This window comes from Babylonia areolata, chromosome 2, assembly GCF_041734735.1.
Source record: "Babylonia areolata isolate BAREFJ2019XMU chromosome 2, ASM4173473v1, whole genome shotgun sequence".
Taxonomy (NCBI): domain Eukaryota; kingdom Metazoa; phylum Mollusca; class Gastropoda; order Neogastropoda; family Buccinidae; genus Babylonia; species Babylonia areolata.
This window is the reverse complement of record NC_134877.1, coordinates 65,820,881-65,844,451: the sequence shown is the minus strand read 5'-3', so window position 1 is coordinate 65,844,451 and position 23,571 is coordinate 65,820,881. Positions and strand designations below refer to the sequence as shown.

General features: G+C 38.8%; 2 protein-coding genes across 2 annotated transcripts in view; both read right to left on the bottom strand.

Annotated features, from left to right (window-relative positions):
- LOC143278120 (uncharacterized) overlaps positions 1-656 on the bottom strand; it is a 702-nt gene extending 46 nt beyond the window's left edge. Inside the window, exon 1 of the mRNA XM_076583155.1 lies at positions 1-656. This exon is cut by the window's left edge and continues 46 nt beyond it. Within this exon, the coding sequence (XP_076439270.1) occupies positions 1-656 (656 nt within the window).
- Positions 657-5,541: 4,885 nt separating this feature from the next.
- On the bottom strand, positions 5,542-23,552 carry LOC143276445 (uncharacterized). The gene is made up of 3 exons (XM_076580942.1): positions 23,416-23,552; positions 16,794-17,163; positions 5,542-15,251 (listed from the first exon to the last, which is right to left on the bottom strand). The coding sequence occupies exons 1-3, from the start codon at positions 23,467-23,469 to the stop codon at positions 13,684-13,686; spliced, it is 1,992 nt and encodes a 663-aa protein (XP_076437057.1). The 5' UTR covers positions 23,470-23,552; the 3' UTR covers positions 5,542-13,683.
- Between the last annotated feature and the right edge of the window lie 19 nt (positions 23,553-23,571).

Below are 23,571 nucleotides of genomic sequence, written 5' to 3'. Positions count from 1 at the left end.
GCCTCTACGACGTCCTGGGGTAGCTTGTTCCAGTCCTTGATGGTACGGGGAAGGAACGCCTGCTGTCTGTCCTGCGTTCTGCACTGTGGTGGAATGGTGAACTGCTGATCGTGGCCACGGCGTCGGCGCGGAGGTGCTGGGCGCAGGCTGGCTTTAATGCCTTCTGTGCTGACCAGGTCGTTGTGGATCTTGTACAGCATGAATAGGCGTGCTGTACGTCGTCTGTCCTGGAGGCTGGGCCACTTCAGTTCTTCAAGCATGGCGGTGGGGCTAGAGGTGTTGTGGAAGCGCCTCATCACGAAACGGGCTGCCCTGCGCTGCACCGCTTCAAACTTGCTGATGTTCTGCTCAGTGTGTGGATCCCAGATGCTGCTGGCGTACTCCAGGATGGGTCGCACGAAGGACTTGTAGGCCATTTCCTTGATCTTCCTGGAGCTGACTTTGATGTTACGTCGCATGAAGCCAAGGGTCTTGTTGGCTTTGTTGCACAGTTGGTTGATGTGTATGTCCCAGCTAAGATCGATGCAGATGGTGACGCCTAGATACTTAGAGCTGGTGACGGTCTCTAGGATATGGCCATGCAGACAGTAATCAAAGTGGAGGGGGTTCCTGCTGCGGGTCACAGGCAGAGTGCTGCACTTTCCAGGATGAGACATTCAAAATGGTGCTTTTATTCTTAAGATATTGCTTTAGAGCAAGTACACGTTACATTTTTAGAGTATTTAGTCTTCCAAGAGTTTAAATGAAGACCATGGAGCCCATACCTAGGAGTCCAGCTTTCAGCTGACCTGAAGTGGACTACCCACATCACCAACATCTGCAAGAAAGCTGGATCAATGGTGGGCTTCGTACGCCGAAACCTTTGGAACTGCCCACGGGAATGTAGGCACCTACCCGATCCAGACTTTAATATGCTGCAGTGGTATGGGATCCCTTCTATAGACAGGATGCTGAGAGACTGGAACGGATCCAACGACAGGCTGCCCAGTTCATCACAGGGGACTACAAGTCTAGGAACCCGGGCTGCGTCACGAAGATGCTGGAAGACCTCAGCCTCCACCCCAACCCCCTGCCCCCTCACACTCCTCACCCTAGAAGAGCGCCGCAGACAACAGCATCTTAACCTACTACATAAGATTGCTGAAAGATGAATCCCAGCTCTACCACCAGGAGAGTTCCTCAAACCAGTCAACGTGGGCCACTGGAGGATCCACCCAACGAGGTACACAGGCTTCAGCAGTAGCAACATCATCGAGCGACAAGTTGTGAACAACACCAGAGGCTTCAGTGTTCCACACAGCAACACAGAACAGCACAGGAACTCCTATTTTATTAGAACAGTAGCAGAGTAGAATCAGCTATCTGATGAAGCCATCATAACAGGACCCGCCAGCGCAGCACCATCAGCGCACAGTGGATCACCATCAAGGCCTGCCCAAACCACTCAATAAATCTATATATATATGTTTTTAGCCTGCCCTTTCCTGGACTGTTAGCAAAGGCTTGGCGGGACTACCTCTTCTTCACCATCAAGAAATAGTCTTTGTACAAAATCATTTTAATTTTGTGTGACTTTCAAGCGTACCCCCAGTTTTCTGTTGCAACGATAGCCAGTATTGGCTCCTGCAACATACAAATCTAGATCCAGATCCAGAAGCGAAGTGGTAAAGTTTCAGTTTCTCAAGGAGCCGTCACTTCATTAAAATAAATCCATATACGCTACACCACATCTACAAGTACCAGGCAGATGTCCGACTTGCAACTTAAACAACGTGCTGGTCAAACATTGAGTGCATGCATATGTTTGTGTACATATCAGAGTGGATTTGTTCAACATAATTTTGTCAGAGGAATAAAAACACTATCGTTGCCATGCTTTCTTTTTCTATGTGCCAAGTGCATGCTGTACACCGGACATCTGTTTACCATTCTCATGATAATGACAAGACGCTCACTTCTAGAAGAGAAAATATCAGGTTGGGCCTTGAGGTCACAAATGAAATGATTCTGCATCTTGGGATGAAGAGCAAGGCAGTCCTTTCAACAATCTTCAACTCCAGCTGGAAGATAGAATCAGTCCCACAGTGTTGAAGGGAAGCAGACATGATCCCCATTCACAAAAAGGGAAAGGACAAGGCGAAGGCTGACAGCTACAGACCCATCAGCCTTACAAGCGGCTTAGGAAAGCTGATGGAGAGACTTGTCAACACTAGGCTTGTCTGGCACCTTGAAAAGTATCAGCTGCTGAGCCCTGAACAGGTGGGCTTCCACCAACACAGATCAACAGAAGACCAGATCACATTCATCGCTCAAAGCATTGAGGACGCATTCCAAGAAAAGAAGAACACGCTTGCTGGATTGACATGGAGAAGGCGTTTGACAAAGTCTGGAAGGACGGACTCAGGCTCAAACTATGGCGATGTGGTGTGTCTGGAAGGATGCACACCTGGATCAGCCAGTACCTACACAACCGCCAAGCCCGAGTCAAAATTCAGGGCCAGAAGAGCAAGAAGAAGGTGCTGAGACAGGGAGTACCACAAGGAGGAGTCCTTTTGCCAACGCTGTTCCTCATCTTCATAGATGACATCGTCAGAGAACTGCCAAGAGGAGTCAGAGGAGCGATCTACGCAGATCACCTGGTACTCTGGTGCTCTGAAGAGCACACCACTACAGCACAGGTACACCTCCAGACTGCGCTCAACAAGATCAGCAACTGGACCAAGGAATGGCTTGTCTCTGTCAACTCAAGCAAGACAACCTACACAGTCTTCAGCCTATCCAGCAAGAAGCAAGAGGCGAAACACACTGAACAACCAAAGGCTTGCAGAGGAACCCACACCTACCTACCTGGGAGTGACCTTTGACCGCAGGCTCACTTGAAAACAGCAGATCACCAGATGCTGTAGCAGGGCCAAGCTGAGACTGGCGATCATGAAGAAACTTGCAGGTACGGACTGGGGGGCTGATGAATCTATCCTAAAGAGACTATACGGGGAGAGTCCGACCTGTAGTTGAGTACGGGACATCAACATGGGCATCAGCTGCAAAGTCTAACCTCGACTATCTCAGCAAGATACAGAACCAAGCTCAGCATGTCATAACTGGCGCCATGAGATCCACCCCAATCCTGAAGATGGAGGAGACCACTGGGCTACAGTCATTGGAGGATAGAAGGGACACAAAGATCCTCATCCAGGCAGCAAAATTCAAACGCCTTGAAAACCATCCAATGAACAACAGAATGAGCAGACCTACCAAGAGCCGGCTGAAAAGAGGCAGCTTCATCCACCAGTCAAGATGCCTTGAAAGACAAACCCCAGTCTTGATGGAACATGAAGCAAAGCCTATCCCGGCAAATGTCACCCACCCATCTTGGAAGAGGCAGGTGTTCCCAACAGTCGTTACCAGCATTCCTGGAGTGGAGAAGAGAGGAACACAGTCAGACACCCAAAGGAAGGCCCTGGCCATGGAGTACATCTGCAACCAGTACCCCCAGGAAGACTGGACCCATGTCTTTACAGATGGCTCTGCCACAGAAGCAATGAGGGATGGTGGAGCTGGAATCTTCCTCCGATACAAAGACGGAGATGAAGAAATTGCAATCCCAACAGGAAAATACTCCACCAACTTCCGAGCTGAGCGAGGAGCCCTCTCTGAGGCGGCCACAACAGTCTCGCTGAACACCACAAGAACAACAGGGCAGGTGGTGGTGTTCTCAGACGCTCTCTCCATACTCCAAGCCCTCAAGAACTCCCGCTGCAAAGAACAGAACCATCACATTTCAGCCCTTGTTGCCCTGAGTGCCAGAGTAGAGAAAGTGGTGATACAATGGGTACCAGCACACTGTGGCATCAGAGGCAACGAAAAAGCATTCTGGCAAAAGACGGTGCACAGAAGGAGCAGGCCAACAACCTAGTGTCATATGATGAAATCAAGACAATCATCAAGGCACAGCAAGGAATAAAGTGGTGCCTCCAGCACCCCAAATATAACCCAGAAGACAGATACCATTTGCTGGAATGAGGGGAACAGGTCAAGATCTGCCTGAGGACTGGACACAACCGCCTGCTCCACCACATGCACACAAAATTTGGCATTGGACAGAGTGGAGAGTGCCCTTGTGGTGAGGGACCAATGACAACCGACCACATCCTTCAAAACTGTAGAACGCATGCAGCATCCAGGAGGAAGTACTGGCCAACACCGACAGCAGTGGAAGCCAAACTGTACAGCACCCTGGAGGACACTCCAAACTACTTCAGTCTCTTGTCTGGTTTAAACAAGGAAATGAAAAGCTTGGTGGACAATTATCAATATTTCTTTGGAGGTCTGGTGATGACTATCAGTGATGAAAATATAAAAGAACAACAAAAAGCACCATGTTACAAGTATGCCTTAGTACAAATATTTGTCACACAAAAGGAACACAGGATGAGATTTTCTGATTGCACAAAACAAGGAACAAACATGCAAAACAATTGACTATCATTTGTTTTGGGATTTCTTTGTGAAATGTGAGTGTCAGAAGATCTCAATGTTGCTAAATTAAAAAAAAAAAAGATGTGTTTAAATCTTGAAACATTGTTATTGTCAGTAATTCTTTTCTTTTTCTACTCTTTATTTTTCTTTATTCTTCTTTGATTTTGTACTTGTTTGTATGTGTCGATGGGAGCAAAAGAGAGAACTACAAAACAAGAAAATGCAGGCCTAATGTGAAGGCCACAAGCCTGCTCACCCAAGAACATGAACACACAACAATAAGATTTATAAAAAATAATAACAGAATAAAAAGTTTTGCAAAATTTTGAGAAAAAGAGAGATAAACTGAAATCCGAATGCATTAAATATCATAAACATTGTACTTCAGAAAAATTCCTCCAAGAAATACAGAGAAAATGAGAGGGGGTGAGCACACACACACACACACACACACACACACACAGTATTGAGTATTGACATGAGAAGCAGCAGTGTTTGACATGGTTCATATTCAAGATGCACAAAATTGATTGAAATGACTGAATGATTGATTGAGAGAGAGAGAGAAAGGAGATACACAAGAAAAGCCAAAGTGTTTGAACAATGCTCATATTCAAGATACACAAAACTCGAAAAGAAAAGCTGAAAACCCCAATGTCTTTTTTGTTGTATTTATTGATGCCATTATCAAGCTACAAAATAAACTAAACACTAAAGTTCTGTGTAATATCTTTACAGCACAGCTAGGTCTCTCAATATACCTCAGCATACTATTGGGTAAACAAAATATGTAAGCATGTGAAACATCTACTTCTATAGTTGAAGTATCCTTTGGCATTTAATGGATCTGGATAACCACTTTAAAAAAAAATATATCTAATAAACAAGCGAATAAATTACATGAAATCTAAGCTCACTAATAAAAAAAAAACAAAAAAAGAACAGTGTAAATACAAACATTCAAACACTAATACCTAAACATCATACCTGTCAGTAACTGGGAATCTGGAGAGTCCGAAGTCTTTAATACATGTCTCTTGTTGTCTGTTGTGCGTTTGTTTGTTGTTGTTTTTTTTAATAATAAAACTGTTTTAGTCACAATCAATGTTTTTATTAATGGTGGCCTAGTGGATAGACCATCCATCTGTTTAACATATTCTTCTTGATTTATTGGTTTTAGAAGATCCCTAAGGTGCATTTCATTTTTGATTTCTTTAGAAATCCATGGAGGTAACATACGGTGTTTCACTCGTTTAGTCCTGATTGGTGCATGCTTACGATAAATATTACTAAAGGTTCTTATCCAAAAATCTAAAGCTTTTTCAGGATCGGTGTATTGATGGACATGAGAAAGTGGAGAAAAAAGTAAATCATGCAATAACAAGAAAGGCAAGGCCTTCATGACTCACTTGTGATACACTTTTTAAAAAATCCAAGCTTTTTATGTATTGAGTATAATGCATTTACTGTTATATTTATATTTTTTGTATTCTCTAAACTTGGCACTTTGATCTGATATTCGACCCAACAAAAGATCTGTCATTATTGTCATTTTTTGTTCAAACAGGAACTTCTTTTGCTGAGCGTGGAAGTTTTATTTATTGCAAACGTTTTGGTGGCGGTAGTAAAACAAGGGAAATTACTCTGCTGGGGAACTTAGTTTGCTTTAAACTGATCTTTCTCATCTTAAACATTACATTTTGAAATTATACTCAATACATAAAAAGCTTGCATTTTTTTAAAAAAAGTGCATCACAAGTGAGTCTTGAAGGCCTTGCATCTCTTGTTTCAAAATGTAATGTTTAAGATGAGAAAGATCAGTTTAAAGCAAATTAACTCCACTAGCATTACATAGTAATTTCCCTTTTTTTCTATCTGAACCAAAACGTTTGCAAAATAAATAAAGCTTCCAAGCTTAGCAAAAGAAGTTCCTGTTTGAGCCAAAAATTATAATAATGACTGCTCTAGCTGTTGGGTCAGAATATCAGATCAAAGTGCCAAGTTTAGAGAATACAAAAAATATAAATATAACAGTAAATGCAGCTTGCATATAATTAGGCTTCATTCTTTATTTTTTTGTGCCCATCCCAGAAGCGCAATATTGTTTTAAACAAGATGACTGGAAAGAACTGAATTTTTCCTATTTTTATGCCAAATTTGGTGTCAACTGACAAAGTAGTTGCAGAGAAAATGTCAATGTTAAAGTTTACCACGGACACACAGACACACACACACACACACACACACACACACACAGAGACAACCGAACACCGGGTTAAAACATAGACTCACTTTGTTTACACAAGTGAGTCAAAAAGTATCTGTGTTAAAATTGTTGAAACATCTATATTCAATGGTTTTGTGACTTGCTTTTGGAATTTTAATACCTTTTCTTTTCCAAGCGATGCAAACAGGTGAGTGATCGCTACACCCTGTGACTGGAGAACATATTTCTATACTATTCTGTTTACATGAAACATAAATGTGATCAATGAGGGTACTGAAACTTGGGGTTACTCGTGTTGGTTTATCGATAAGTTTTTCCAAACTGTATGCTGTATATATCTGATTCCATTGCAGCTGAGGTTTTAATAGATTAATGTTAAAGTCACCGAACATAATAATTTCTTTATCTTCAAGCATGGCAGCATCTATCATTGAAATAAAATCATCAAACCAATTAACTCTTTCAGCCGGGTTTCTGTAAATAAATCCAATAAGTAGCGGACTGATATGTTTTATTTTAATTTCTAACCATATGGATTCAATGTTGGAGTGATTTAAACTCATTTTTCGCTTTAATGTGATTGCTTGACTGTAATACACTAACAGACCTGTTTCTTTTGAAGTTTTTGGATCAAGGCGGAGTATCTTATAACCTGGGATAGTTACATCAGAGTCACATATGCGATCAGATAAACTTGATTCTGAGAAACAAAACAAATGAAAAGGATGTCCGGAATTGTCTAAGACTGATGATATGTCATTCAATTTATTTAATGCGTGACTGATATTTAAACAGCCAATACACAGTCCTTCTTTAGAAGGCCAAGTACAGTGTGTATGCATATTCCTAAGTGGTGATGCAAAAAATCAATAAATAAAAATAAACACTCCATGTTCCAGGTTTGGAAAAAATTTTTTTTAAAGGTATAGGTTTTTCAACGAAAATCACAAGGTGTTTGAACAATTGCATACAGTTAAGCAATTACACACACATTGAAATGCACGCGTGCACAATATTAAAAATAATTTACATACACCTGTTACAAATGAAGTAATGTGGGCACTTAAGAGGACAGAGTCCAATTCAGAAAAAAAAATTCAATGCTGCAATTAATACCAAACATGAAATACAAATTTTCAAAGTTATATTTAGAAACAACAAAATTAAGTCATAAGTAATTCAAAATATTGCCAGAATGAGCACTGAATTCAACTGAGACTCAAATGCACTGAGGACAGAAGAGAGGTTAATCAATCCGTAAGAACAAGGAATTGCAGCGACACCGCTGAACCGAATTGAAGAGGAAGAAGAGGAGAAGTAGAAGATGATGATGTAAAGGCTGAAGAGTAGAAGACAGTGACACACTATTCTGTTCAGCACAAAATGATAGGGGAATAAAGAAAGAATACCACAAGCGAAAACAATATCAAATAATGGTAGAAAATTTTCAAAAGGAAAATGTAAGGGAAAAAAGGAAAAGATGTTTGTATAAAGGGAAGGAAAAAAAAGTCTTAATAATCAAACAACGGAGGTACAACAACAAGTACGTCAGTAACCCCGGTTATCAATGGGCCAGTGAAGTGATGTCAGCGAAAAAGAAAGAAAACACACACAAAAAAACACACTTCACTAAATAATAGAACACTTGTATTGTGCTGGACCGAGAAACTGACCAAGCTGGCATGACACAACAAGAAAACAAACTATATTTCACAAAATACACAAAATAAGTGACGTCAACTTAAAATGGTTTCAAATAAGAATAGTTCATAGGATTATTGCAAAAAACAGATCACTGAAACAGATGAATATCTCTCATAATGATAAATGTAGCTTCTGTGGATCACATCCAGAAACCATTGAACACCTTTTTTGGAGATGTGAGATTGCGCAGAGATTTTGGACTGCTTTCCAAACTGATATTAATAACAAATGCAATAATGTATACAATGCCCAATTATGTGAAGAATTAGTTTTATTTGGAAACTCACACACATTTGCTACAGATGACATTTTAGATTTCATTATTTTACTTGCCAAAAACTTTCTGTGCAAATGCAAATTCAATAAACAACCACCACAACTCAATGCATTTAAAACACAGCTCAGATACAGATACAAAATCGAAGAACATGCATCTCATATACTAATGAACCATCATGCTTTCCGTACAAAGTGGACCAGTTACCTTCCAATTAGGGAAACTGTTACTTAATCACAATTTCGCATGTTCCATAGTTATCATTCTGTGTAACAGTCCTTACTTTGTACTAACAGGTCTTTATTTATTTCTTATATGTATTATTTGTTTATTTTTGTATTATTTGTTTATTTCTGTATAACAGTCCTTACTTTGTACTAACAGGTCTTTATTTATTTCTTATATGTATTATTTGTTTATTTTTTAAACTTTTATGGTTGTTGTTGTCTTTACAATGTGATTAACTACAAGCTTTCTTTTCCAATAATGCAGAAGTGGTTTACTCATGCTCCTTATGATTATGATATTATAATGCCACCACTCGCTTTCGCCTTACCCTAGATACCATTACTGTAATAGTTGACACAATTGATGCTGTTGCTATGTTACAACTGGTCCAGGCTATTTATTTATAATGTCATCTTAAATCATCAATGATTACTACAATCATTAATGTGTAAACATTGATTGATTGAATGATTGGACAAATCTTCCTTTTTTTTTCTTCTTCTTTTTTGTTGTTGATGTTGTTGTTACAAATTTGTTTTGCCTTGTTTAGTCTGTTTTGTTTTGTTTTGTTATATCTCGCTCTCTGTAGTGGAAGATGCTACTGTTCGTTTTATATTGTTTGTTTCATACTATTCTCTGTATTGTATACATGTTTTTGGAAAAAAAAATTTTAAAGTTTAAAAAAAAAAGAAAAAAAAAAGCAAACTCAGTGACTTCCAATTTCAGTGCCTTTCACTGTGGTCTGTAGACAGGCCAGAACAAACCTCAACACTGAAGGTTTTCATCAACAGTTCTGGAAGCAGTGCTGGAAGCTACAGTGAGGGCATTTTCATCCAAGCCTCCATAGTTTGAGAATAGTGGGGAGGAATGGAGGAACAGGTGTCTTTATCAGAGAAAAACACCGCCTACTTTGGAGAATGACACAGGAGAATATTTTAAAGCTGGCATAAGTTCATAGGAATGAAAAATTCAAAAGCATTGTACGAGTATTAGTATTTGTCACTGACCCGGCAATATCAATATAATTATTATGCATCAAGCCCTTTATTCAATGCAAAACAGGTGCAATAAGAGCACACAAATAAGCAAACAGCAAAAAAACAAAAACAACAAAAGTACCATGAGTAAATAAGCGAACAAATATATAAACAAGAAATCAAAGATGATCTGTGGTGAAAACCAGCAAAGGCTGTAAAAAACAGTAAGTAAAAGTGAACCTTATTTTAATTCCTGTTCAGCATCATGAGGGATTACATATACTTCATGCTTACAAAGTCCTTCCATCTGTGCAGTTTCATCACAAACTGGTAACTGTCTTATTAGTTATGAGCACCAAATTAAATATGTGTATGATAACTAACTAAATGAACAAATGGTATTTGAATAAATCAACAAAATAATAAAGATACAGAAGATAGACTTACAAATGCAACTGTCACATCATTATTTACTATCAATTACAATTAACTGTTTGTTTTAATTGCTAAAGAAAAATCACCAATTTCATAAAGAACAAGAAAGATGTATTTATTGTTATCACATTATTATGTGCAGCTGATTATCATGAATACATTTGATCCAGCAGCTAAAAGACTGCAGGTAAAACTCACTTATAATTGCCTTCGAAATCACTTTTTTTCCCTCATGAATGATGAGCAATAAAACAACATGCTAAGGTGGGTAAGCATTCCCCCACCCCCACCCCAACCCAAAAAGAAAAAAAAAAGAAAAAGAAAGAATGAAAAACATCAAGGGAAAACTGTGATTATCATTTAACAACATGAACTTATTACGATAAAACATAAGACTTTAACAAGAAAACCCTGGAATCCATAGATTTGGGGTACCTTTTGGGACTTGCTTAACATACAAAAATGATGCATTCTTTAAAATTCATAATTGTCAATGCAATAAAAATGCAGCAGATATGATCAGATGAGATTAAGTTCCAGAGTGTCAACAGGAATTCTAGAAAAAACGTCATCCCTTTATAATCATGTTGTATGGAAATCTGTACAAAATGTTGAAATAAAACAAAAACAACAGGCACATTGGTGCACACACACACACACACACACACACACACACACATGCTCACACAGACACTCTGGTTGGGTATGAGGCATTAAGAAATCCATACATTAATACACTAAAACATATTTGAATGATGTGGATAATAAGATTAAAACAAATGTGTGTAATAATATTCATGCAAAATTGTAACAATAAATTTAAAGCACAGGTCTACTTGGAAAATCACAGCTAAAAAATGTAACACAAAATGTAACCCAGTTCATTTGTACAGTCATCCCAACCATTTGGGAATAATGTTTCTTCAGACTTCATATCAGACATCTGTCAAATAAATCTATATATATTTTTTTTTTTAAACACGAACACATTGTGGAATTCTGTAATGACAAAATCCAAATCAGAAAGAAGCAGATTGGCCACCAATAAAATACACTTCATTCATGAAATGCAAACTGACAATGGAATGTGGTTTTGTTTTTTGGGTTGGTTTTTTTTTTTTTTATAGAGGAAAAAAAATGATTGAAAACAAAGAAAAAACAATAACTGAAAGACTGACTGCATCCCATGCACTGGATGTGCACAGACACTTAACAATAACAGTGAGATAAGTTGATTGCAAATCATTACACAATCACCGATCTTTAACACTGTATTCCAAATAAGCTAAAAGCTGATCAAGTGTATAATATTACTCCCCCATGCCCCCTCGTCTGACCAACTGCTGTTACAATTGGAATGTGAAATTTACTACAAAGTCAGCAACTATCTCCTGATGTACATAGCTGTAATGAATGAAAATGTTTGTGTTTTTTTCTGTTGAAAGGACCAAGAAAATGTTTTCATGTATTCTTGGACTGAAATGATTTTTTTAAATAATTTTTTTATTAACTGACATGACAGAGCCTTCAAATCTGTTCTGAAATGGGTTTTGTAATGTCACAATACACATTAGTATCTTTTGGGGGAGACTGGAAACATCATCCGTAAATGTATAAATTTACACTCAGATCTGACATCAAAACATTACAGCCTCACTTGTTACCAGACATTTCTCTGCAGCTTCACACACACACACACACACACACACACACACACACACACAGAGAGAGAGAGAGAGAGAGAGAGAGAGAGAGAGAGAAGTCAAAGTCGAAGTCGAAGTCGAAATATTTTAATTGTCAGACCACAGATCCATAAAGAGAGAGAGAGAGAGAGAGAGAGAGAGAGAGAGAGAGAAGAAGAAGAAGAAAAGAGAGCGAGAGAGAGAGACAACTACTATGTGACCACGAAGAAGTAAGCTGTAACAAGTGACATGCAGGCACACAGAATGACTACACAGCAGAGCAATAACTTTTTTTTTTTTAACCCAAAATAGACAAATGTAATTAACATTGATTGAGCACAAACATTTCTGTCCACCAGTATAGAAGAAAACATGCTAATAACTGTGTGTGAATTTGAGTTAAAATATGGAAAAGGCTAGACAGAGAAAAAAAAATGATGAAAATAAAATAATATAAAAAAGGAAGAAAGAAAAAAGATAGAGTAAATTAAGATATGTGTGTGTAGTAGTAGTCTTTAGTTTAACGTCTTCCACTTTATGTGTGTGTGTGTGGCCAGAGAAGTAGGTAAGTAAAGCACTGAAATCAAACAAAAAAGCAAGAAAAAACATTTGGATGCATCTGAAGCCCCACAAAGAAAACCACAACAAACCCTCAGACCTAACGTCCAGTGCTTGGACCATCTAGCTATAGCACCTGGGAGTCATTAATGTATACATCATACTTGCATCATTCAGGGAATATAATAATAAACTAACCAGCAAACTTTTGCAAGTGTTATAAAAAAAAAAGGAAAAAAAAGAAACATGATCATTAAAATATAAAAAAATCATAGTATGTCAGAAAAGATTGAAACTTGTTGAATCTGAACACTGCACTGTAGCACAATGGTTTGAAACAGCAGAATCGGAAGGCAAGAGTCTAGTGTTTGCACAGACTGTGAGCACAAGTCAGCTGCTTCAAACTGGGAGAGAAACCAGGGTGTATTCCCACATTTCTTTGATTCCACTCCTCTGTGTGATTGGCAGAGTGAACATCCACGCCTTGCTGTGAACACAATTCATTCCATCTTGAGAGGAAAAATTGTGGATGCTGCCAAGCCAGGGACATGACATCTAATCACATATTCTGATATATTATGCGAGACAAGTGAATATTTCATTTACAATTTGACGTGTGCTTTTGGGTTTTTTTGCTGACTGGTCAACAGTGCAGCATCACTGTATTCTTGGACCAGCTTCAGAAAACAGTATTACCATTGACAGCACCGTAGCATGATAAAGCAAGTCTAACTGACTTGGACACCAATAACAACAAAGTAACAAGACAAAGAAGAACAAAGAGAGCTACAGTAGCGCCATTTGTAAGAATGGGTTGCATACATGTATCCGTATCAACAGTAACATGCTGTGTTCTCTCTCTCTCTTTATATGTATACATACACAACTAAAATAAACAAACAAACAAACAATAAAAAAAAAAGATAATCTGCCTGTTTAAGGAATTATTGAACTTTGCATACCCAGAAGCCAGAACAAGTTGAGATGATATAAAAAGGCACTCTCTTACCTGTTCCAAAAAACTCCACAAAACAACTAGGAGACTTCAGCATAGTCCCCTTCAGCAGTGACGTTGACAGCAGCGGCAGCTCTCTGCGACACATTGGCTATTTTATGTTAATCCCTTATGCCTGCCCGCACTGTATCAACTTCAGAATATTCACTTTCCACATCAACAGTGGAAAGAGAAGGTGGATTTGGCTTCAGTGTGTCTGTGGCTGATGCCATACCATAGATATTCTCAGGGGCTGGGGATGACACAGTGAATTCGCCAACATGACTGTAGTCACTCTCCACAGTATCTTTACCAGGAAATGACTGGCGAAACTTTGGATAGGGTGGAACTGGTGGTTGCTGGGACTCAGACAGAGAGGCTTGCTTGATGGCCAGGTAGTCTTCCTGATGAATGTGATCTGACTCCGGACGTGCGCACGTTTTCCACCTGTCCTTTGGTTTTTGAGGCATGGCGTAAACATCACTCTCTGCTGCAGCTGGGGTGATGGCCGGTTTGGGTACTGTGGATGCAACAAAGACAAAGTCATCAGCTTCACAGTAGTCCGACTCTGCAGTCACCGCCATGGCTGGTCGGTCCTGCTGCAGCAGCTCTCCAGGCTCATCGTAGATGTGACCCTCTGACATGTGTCTTGTTGCAGGGGCTGGCGTATCCAGCGACTTCTTGCTTTTCAGTTTTTCATGAGCTTTGGATTCTTTCTTCAATCTCTTCAGTCGTTCTTTCTCTTCCTTGGCCTCCCTCTCTCTTTGCTCCTTCAGCTCTTTTTCTCTTTCCTTTTGCTCCTTTTCTTGCTGCTTTTTAAGTTTGGCTTCTGCAGCTTTCTGCTCCTTTTCTAGCTTCTTTCTCTCTTTGTCACTTTTCTTCTTGTGTTTGATGCTTTCACTTGAATCGTGTACACCAGCGCTACTTTCAGTGGTGTCAGAAACTGGGTCATCTTCAACCTGTGCAGGAGGATCTTGTGATGGAAGAGCATTCTCCTTGCTGTATCCGTCCTGGTTCTGCAGTGAACCTGGGGGGACTATCACACTGCTGGACTTTTCACTGATCTTTGTGTCACCAGCAGGATGTGCAGCCTGACTCACGCCATTTGCAGACTCATTCTCTTTCTTAGATTTGTTAACAGTGGAACGGGGAGCTGGTATTGGGACATCTCGTTTGGAATCTAAAGAAGAGCCGGACCCTCCATGTGATGACCTGGAAACCACAGAATCCCTAGTGTGGGACTCTTTCAGGCTCTCTGATAACCGCTGAGGGGCTGCAGCAGATGGGGCCTGATGAGCCATGGCGCTTTCACTCATCTGTCTGAAAGTCTGACTCTTCACAAAGTCACCCCCAGCAGGTGCTGAAACTGATGCTTCCAGCCGTTTGTGTGCCCGGTTATACATCTCCCAAGTGTACATGGCAATCAATTCAGCCACTCTGACCCCTTCAGGCGTGAAGAATTCAAACTCTGCTGCACCTGTTGTGCATGTGCGTCCAACTTCCATTTTGAAGATTTTGTGAGTGGAACCATATTTTCGGATCTGATTGTAGGGCCAGTCATGCAAACTCTTGATGCTGCCTATTTCCAGTAATCTCAGACCATCTCTGCTTGGGTTCAGCATGTAGTGGCCTTTCAGGTTGTTGGCTTCAGAACCTTTGGTGGGCTTGATGCTGACCTTGAACTGCTGGACTGCAAGTGCAAACAGAAGGGGAAAAACTGACAACTCTAAAAATGCTGCAACTTTCAACAGATTTATATCATTCGGGCAGTGTAAGTGTAGCAAGATTATACAGCATGGTATGTAACCTGAGGCATGAAGTATGTACATTTGCCCTTGCAAGATATGTTTACATTTGCCCTTGCAAGATATGTTTACATTTGCCCTTGCAAGACTGTGTTAGTTTACTTAGTTTAATCAAGGTTAAAGTGTGCACTAGAATGATAATCATGCCTTAACCCTTTTGCAGATGGAATCTGGACTTCTACATCTTTTTTTAGTGGTTTATAGAGAAGGGTCCCTATTCATTATTAACACAAACATTATTGGCATTTCATTAATTCAGTTTTTCATGCAGAGCTTTTGATTTATAGTCTTCAGCATTAGAACTGTAAAAAAAACAACAACAAAAAAAAAAAAAAACAAAACAAAAAAAACATTAAAACTGTAACAAGCAAACACTTTTCACATGAACATGCTGCTGCAATGTTGTACAGACATGGTGGTGTTTAAAATTATAAAACAAAGTGTCTGCAGCGTCAATGAACAACAGAATGACTAAAAACAGTTAACATGTTTTCTTGATGACAGAGTGATTGTTTAAAATAGTCAGTATTCATCCTCTAAGGACTTCTCTTGGCTGAAGAGACTGACAGTACAACTTGTTGGTGTGTGGAAGATAAAGGGGCAAAATATGGGAGACCATGCACTTAATAAAAAATTTTTTTTTTAAATTATGAGTTTTGTTTGGACAATAGTGTATTTATCAAAAAACACACCAAAAAACAAAACCAAAACCAAAAATACCCTAAAAAACAAACAAACAGAACTGCAGTACTCAATGCAGATGCAGCAAATTAGAAGAGACAACAAAGATGATATGAAATTCTGGAAACAACAGATTCATAGTGAGAGATGAAAACAGTGGGCACTGCCCCCAAGCAGCACAAAGCAATTCCATGGAGAAGGACCACTGCTTCACTGACATGACAGCTCACTGTGGAGTGGTGGCCTAGTGGTAACATGTTCGCCTGGGAAGCAAGCGAATCTGAGCACACTGGTTTGAATCCTAAACTTGTCGGTATTTTCCCCCCATCCACTAGACGCTGAGTAGTGGTCTGGATGCTAATCATACAGATGAGACGATAAACTGAGGTCCCGGGTGCAGCAAGCACTTTGCACACACAGGTGAGCCCATGGCAACAAAATGGTTGTTCCTGGCAAAATTCTGCCAAAAATCCAGTTTGATAGGTTAACAGATACACTTACAGGCACAAAAAAGAGTGGTATTCTCACTGCAGCAGCATGCTCTCCCTGGGGAGAGCAGCCCAAATTTTTAATAGAGAAATCTGTTGTGACATAAGAATAATACAATACAATACAATACAATATAATGAATACAGCATGAACACAAGCTGTTATCAAATACAATTTTATAATCTGCTATCTCTTCTTTGGCCAGAGGGCATGAACAAGCATGTGAATATTCAAGTAAACAACAGCAAACCTCTCACCTTCATCACATGATTCATAGAGTATATTCTCACTCATGTCTGCAGCACTTTCACTCTCGATCTCGGATGACTCTCTGAAACTTGCTCTTTGCTGCCACAAATCTTCTGACACATGGCAAAGGGATTGAATCCAATCTTCCTTGTCTTCCACATTTTCCAACTGGAAATGGTGCTTCTCCTTCTTGATGGAGAGCAGAAAAAAGTTTTCTTTCTGCCGGAAGCTTTTATCTGAGAACTTAAGATGTTCCAGGTGAATTGTGTGAACTGGAGACCCAGAGTCTTTCTCCTCAAACAGCTCAATGCGGGGAGGTCTGTTAGTTTTGCCAGCTCCATCATATAACACTCCCCATTTTCCTGACAGCTGTCTTTGCTGCAAACAAATATGAAATTGTTTTGTCAATAAAGATGTTATCATGTCTTAGTGTAACTTTGTATTTGAAGCAAGAAGTATGGCATCTTTGAATCTGAAGCAAGAAGTATGGCAAATTTCATCTCTACTCATGAAACAACTGAATAACTGCGGACATGATTTGTCAGCTGTGACTGTGTAGCTTACACAGACCTGCCAACCCTGTAACAGACTTGAGGGGAATATGTTCAACAGCTGAGAGAATATCTGGCAGTTAATAATAATAATAATAATAATGGATACTTATATAGCACACTATCCAGAAATCTGCTCTAGGTGCTTTACAAAAACGATTTTGATAACATAAAACATTATATCTATGTTACATACACACACCAAAATGTGACCACACACACACACACACGCACGCACGCACACACACACTGCATACATACATTTTAACATACATGTGTATCTAACAGCTACCCTAACACATACGCACACATAGGCAGGCACAAACTTACATAAACACACGCACACACAATACACATTCATATAGATGCATGTAGTTATGTACACATACATATGTTAAGAGGAATGTTTTCAGCTTTCAAAGCAATATATAATCTTTTTAAATTGTCCCCCTTCCCTCCCTCTCTCTCTATTCAGCCCGGATTTGCACAGATCTCAGGAATGATGGTGATAATAATGATGATGATAAGGATATTTATTTAGCGCCTATCCTCGGTCAGGAACCAAGCTCTAAGCACTTTACAAACTCAGGTTTATTTGCACAACAGGCTGTCTACTGATGGCTGCCATTGTGCACTCATCATTTGTTTCCTGTGTCATTCAGTCAGGTTTCAGTCACATACAGTACACATATCAGTCATACAGACATAAAATTTTTACCAGTATGACCATTCTGTTTATTTACCCTGCCTTGTAGACAGCCATACTCCATTTTCAGGGGTGTGCATGCTGGGCATGTTCTTGTTTCCAAAACCAACTGAACACGGATATGGATTACATGATCTGTTACATATCTGATCTTCTGCATGCATATACACATGAAGGGGGTTCAGGTACTAGCAGGTCTGTTCATATGTTGATCTAGGGTATTGAAAAATCTCCATTCTTTACCCACCAGGTGCCATTACCAATATTCAAATGGCTGAGACCCTCACATTGAAAGTCCAACGCTTTAAATAACCACTTGGCTATTGTACCTGAATGGCCTCTGGGCTTTTCAAAAAGATCGCAAAACAGCCTTTTTTCCCTGAAAGCCAAATTTGGGTACAAATGGAAGAGCGGAACCAAGCTCAACTGCTTAGAATGGAAATGTTGACAGGTCTATGTATCATTGAATGTCAAAGTGATGATGAGGAAGAAGATGATGATAACGCTGCTGCTCAACAACAAGACACATGCTTATGTCTGGAAACATAAGTCATTATAGCAGTTCTGTTCTATGAGAGGAAAAAAAAAATGCTGCCCTGCAGCATGACCATGACTCTCTCTCTCTCTCTCTCTCTCTCTCTCTATATATATATATATATATATATATGACCATCTCACCAAGCAGTATTTTCTTGACATCGATTATCACTTTCATCTTAAGTATTATCAGCAAGCATATAACATTCTGTTTACAGAGTTAACAGTACATTATTAATGAACAGTGAAAATAATAGAGGACCAACAGCTGAACTGTACAAAGCACCAAATTTGTTGGAAAGAAAATTGATGTATATTCATATATATAAGAAACACAACAAAATTATACAACGAAAACATTCTTTAATTCTATGAATAACAAGCAAATGAAATCATGCACAAACACCAGCCATAGCTAGTGAGATAACATTTTAAAAGAGGGCATCGATCAGGTATGCAGTGGGTTTGACAGCTAATCCCCCAACTACCATTACTAAAACTAGTAAAAGATCATGACATAGACAGTATTGCAGAAAGAACTCACAATAACAGTGAAGGGTTTATCATTCCATTTTGTGGGACAGACCAGCTAAAGAACTCTTTTTTTTTTTCTTTTCTTTTTTTTTTTGTGTGTAAAAACAATAGCAGAATGGAATCAGCTAGAGAAGGGTTGCTCAAACCTGACAGAAAGAGATTTTGGCATCCTTTGTGACACCAAGTCTGGAGTAGACTGGGTGTGTGATCAGTGCCGTGCATGGGACAGCAGCAAAAAAAAAAAAAAAAAAAAAAAAAAAAGAGAGAGAGAGAGAGGCCAAACTAGATCGGCTGATCAGACTTTTTGAGTCAGTGGATGCTAGACTTAGCAGACTGGAGCAGGTTGCTCAGGTGCTAGTCTACAAAAAGTGATTGATGAAAGAGTGGAGAAGAAACTGGAGGAGTTGTAGGAAGAGAGGGTGCAAAAGGAAAAGAGAGAGCTAAATCTGATCATTTCACATCTACCTGAAAGTAAGAAGAGAGAATCAAGGAAGAAATGCAATGTGTTGAAAACTTGGTAAAAAACATCTGCCCTGACTTAAAAGAAGGCTGCACTGAGGAGCCTGTGAGACTGGACAAGGTGAACCTAGGTTCACGGCCCAGACTAACGCACATTAAAACAAAGACTAAGAGCATTAAAGTGAAAAATGATATCCTAAAAAATGCCCGAAAACTGAACAAGGGTGTTTATGATCAAAAAGACAAAATTTACATCAACCCTGACTAAACACCAACTGAACAATAGAAAAACAAACTGCTGAGACAAGAAAGAGACAGGTTGACGAGGGAGAAAGAGACACTGGGATAAGGGGAGGGAAGATTGTGACAGTCAATTGGTCACCCAGACCTAGTCAGGATGCCCAAAACGATGACTGACAAACCACCAGACATGACAATAATGTACATAGTTTTAAAAATGCTGTAGAAAATATATTATTTTGTACATTACATGCCCAAACAGTCTTCTATACAAATGCTGACGGACTTCTGAATTAAAAAAAAACAAACCCAACTGTTAAAGGTAGATTGTACAAAACCTAGTGTCATTGCTATTACTGAAGTTCTGGCCAAGAATCAGAAAGAAATGAACACAGTCGAATATGAAATCCCAGGATTTGATTTATTCTTTAACAATACCCCAAAAAGAGGAGTATTGTTGTATGTAAAGCATGGTATGAAAGCAAAAATAAGTTACAGAATGAATGACAGATTGTGTGTGGGTCGATTTCACCTCAGGAGATGGTCAAAAAGTCCTTTTTGGATGTGTATACAAAAACCCAAATAGTTCTATAGAAAAGGAGGATAGTTTAATAAAATTATTAACACAAGACACTATGTATCCCAGGGGATTCCAATTTTCCAAACATTGACTGGTTGGGAACATGGACAGGGGAAAAAGATAATAATTTTACAGAATGCTTACAAGACAATTTTCTTTACCAAGTAATATAGGACCCCACAACTGTACAAGACAAAGGGAAGGACAAAGACATAACATTCTTAACCTAGTAGTTATAAATGATGAAGCCTTAGTATCAGATATCCAACACCTTGCCTTATTAGGTAGAAGTGATCATGAAGTTTTAGTTTTTTCCTTATATGTTTCTGAAATTATCAAAAATCATGAGAGAGAATGGAGAGATGACATGAAAATGGCAAATTATGACAAAATGAGACTTTAATTAAGCAATACAGACTGGAGTGAACTAAATGACTTCAGTGTGGAACAGTGCTGGGAATTAATAAAGAAGAAGATATATACTGGTATGGAAAGCAACATTCCTAAAGTAAAAACAAATAAAGATAAAAGACAAAAACCAATGTGGATGACATCCAAAACAATGAAAGTTATTCAGAAAAAATATAATTTATACAAAAGTTTTCTAGAAACAAAAAATGGAAGAGATTACCAAAGTATACATAGCTTCAAGAAATCTGTCTAATAGGAAAATAAGAAAAGACAAAAGAGAATTTGAGAAAATATTTCCATGGAATGAAAGATAAATCCGAAAGGTTTTTGGAATTATGTGAAGTCTAAGACCAAGTCCAAAGTTGGCATTAATCTATTAATTACAGATTATGGAAATATTACAGTCAGTGATAAAGATAAGGCAGAAATATTAAATAAGTTTTTTTGTAATGTCTTTACTAAAGAAGACATGACCAATTTACCTGATGTTGCCCCTGTTTCAAGATCTCAGAGTGTGTTGACAGAGGTAATAACTATAACCCCAGAATCAGTAATGGTGAAACTGAATAATTTAAACCCAAACAAGGCTCAAGGCCCTGATGGTGTTCTATCAAGAGTGCTTAAAGAGTTGAGCGAGGAACTGTCAGTTCCCCTCTGTACGTATTCAAAGTCTATACAAAATAGGACTATACCCAATGACTGGAAAACAGCCATAGTGTCCCCAATATTTAAAAAAAGGTACAAGAACTGACCTAGGTAACTACAGACCAGTTACTCTGATTTGTGTTAGCTGCAAAATTCTTGAGACATTTGTAAGGGGCGCTACTGTTGAAAATATTATGACAAATAATTTAAATGATAAATGTCAGCATGGTTTTTGAAAGAGTAGATCATGCGTAATTCAGTTACTTGATGTAATGGAAGATTTCCCAAGGTTACTTGATAATGGTGATAACATTGATGTATCATACCTTGATCTTAAAAAAGCTTTTGATTCAGTGCCAAATAGAAGATTATTGATAAAATTATAATCCTATGGAATCACAGATAAAATACTTCATTGGATAGCAGATTTCCTCTGTAACAGATCGCAGAAAGTTAAGATTGGTAGATCTCAATCAAGTGGTGTGTATGTCCTGAGTGGAATCCCCCAAGGCAGTATACTGGGACCTATTCTTTTTACTGTATTCATAAATGATCTTCCACGATCAGTAAAAAGCATTTGTAAAATATCTGCTGATGACATTAAAATATATGCATCCTCTCTAGTATACCAAATATTGCAAAGAGACACAGATTCACTAGTGGAATGGACAGACATATGGAACCTATACTTTAATGCTACAAAATGCAAAGTGTTCCATATTGGTAGCAAAAACCCTGAACATGACAACTTAATCAAAATTGGTGATAAAGAGTTTAAGGTTGAAAAATGTGATGAAGAAAATGATTTAGGTATTATAATTTTTTATAAAAACCTACTCTTTGACAAGCATATTGCATGTATAATAAATAAGGCAAATCAGAGAATTGGTATAATCAAGTGTACCTTATTAAGACTATATAAAGCATTGGTAAGACCTATATTAGAATATGCCAACACGGTTTGGTTCCAAAAATGAAAGCATCAATCTGCTGCAATAGGAGGTGTATAAAGACGAGCAACAAAATTAGTCCATGAAATACAGGATTTTTCTTATGAAGAAAGGCTAAAATATCTTAAGCTTCCTTCCCTTGAGCAAGAAGGGTACGAGGTGACTTGATACAATTACAAGCCTATAAAATATATGATGTTGATGACATTGACAAAGCATTACATTAATCCACAAACTAACATTGTCACCCGTAACAGTACTGACAAAATTCAGTGTAACAGTACTGACAAAATTCAGAAGCAACATTATAGTAAGTAGCAAAATTATAAAATATGTTTTTTCGTTACAGAGAAACTAACAATCGGAACAGACTAACCCCTGAAATCAAACGTGCACCTAACATGAATGCCTTCAAAAAACTTAGTGATGACCATGTCATGGAGAAAATAATGTTAATGATGGTCAAAGGTGAGCCTGGGCTTGGGAGTACCTGACAGAGAAAAAACAACAACAACAAAAAACAACAACAAAACGAAAAACCGACGGGGCGTATTAAGCCGCAAGGCTACGATGTTTGGCATCGCCTCTGACCTTAACCTGAAGGAGTTGTGTGTGCAGGGAAGACCGCTGCATTCAAGGCGACCAACAAAAGTTCGATCCCTGCCGCCTACTGTTTTCCATCATTAATGGTAGACTGTGTGTGTGATGGTGGTGTTTTTGCATGTGCCCTCCCAAGTCCGTTGCGACAATGGCCATAATGGCCCAATGCGACGTAAATATAATTATTATCTATCCTGATCCTGACACTTGAAGGATGCTGGCTGTTTTAAGTGCATGACTGTATGGCACTGGGTGCAAAAAAAAATACATGCTGCGCAGGTATTTCATCTTTTACAGGCAGAATCTACTAAAATCAGAAATCGTGGCCGCAATCGGGTGGAAAAAGACAAAACAAACAAAAACTATCTGACCCACAATCCCGACACAAGTGTATCACAAAATTAAAAAAAAAATTACCTTCAGCACTCCTTGAACCTTCACAGACAAGTTTCCGCTGGTCACTACGCTCATTTTGGGCGGGATTTGGGACACTGCACAGCGCGTTTGCTAACTTCTCAATAACTTTTTGTGTCCGCTTGCAATAAATAAGTGCCCACGCGGAAGTTTTATTTG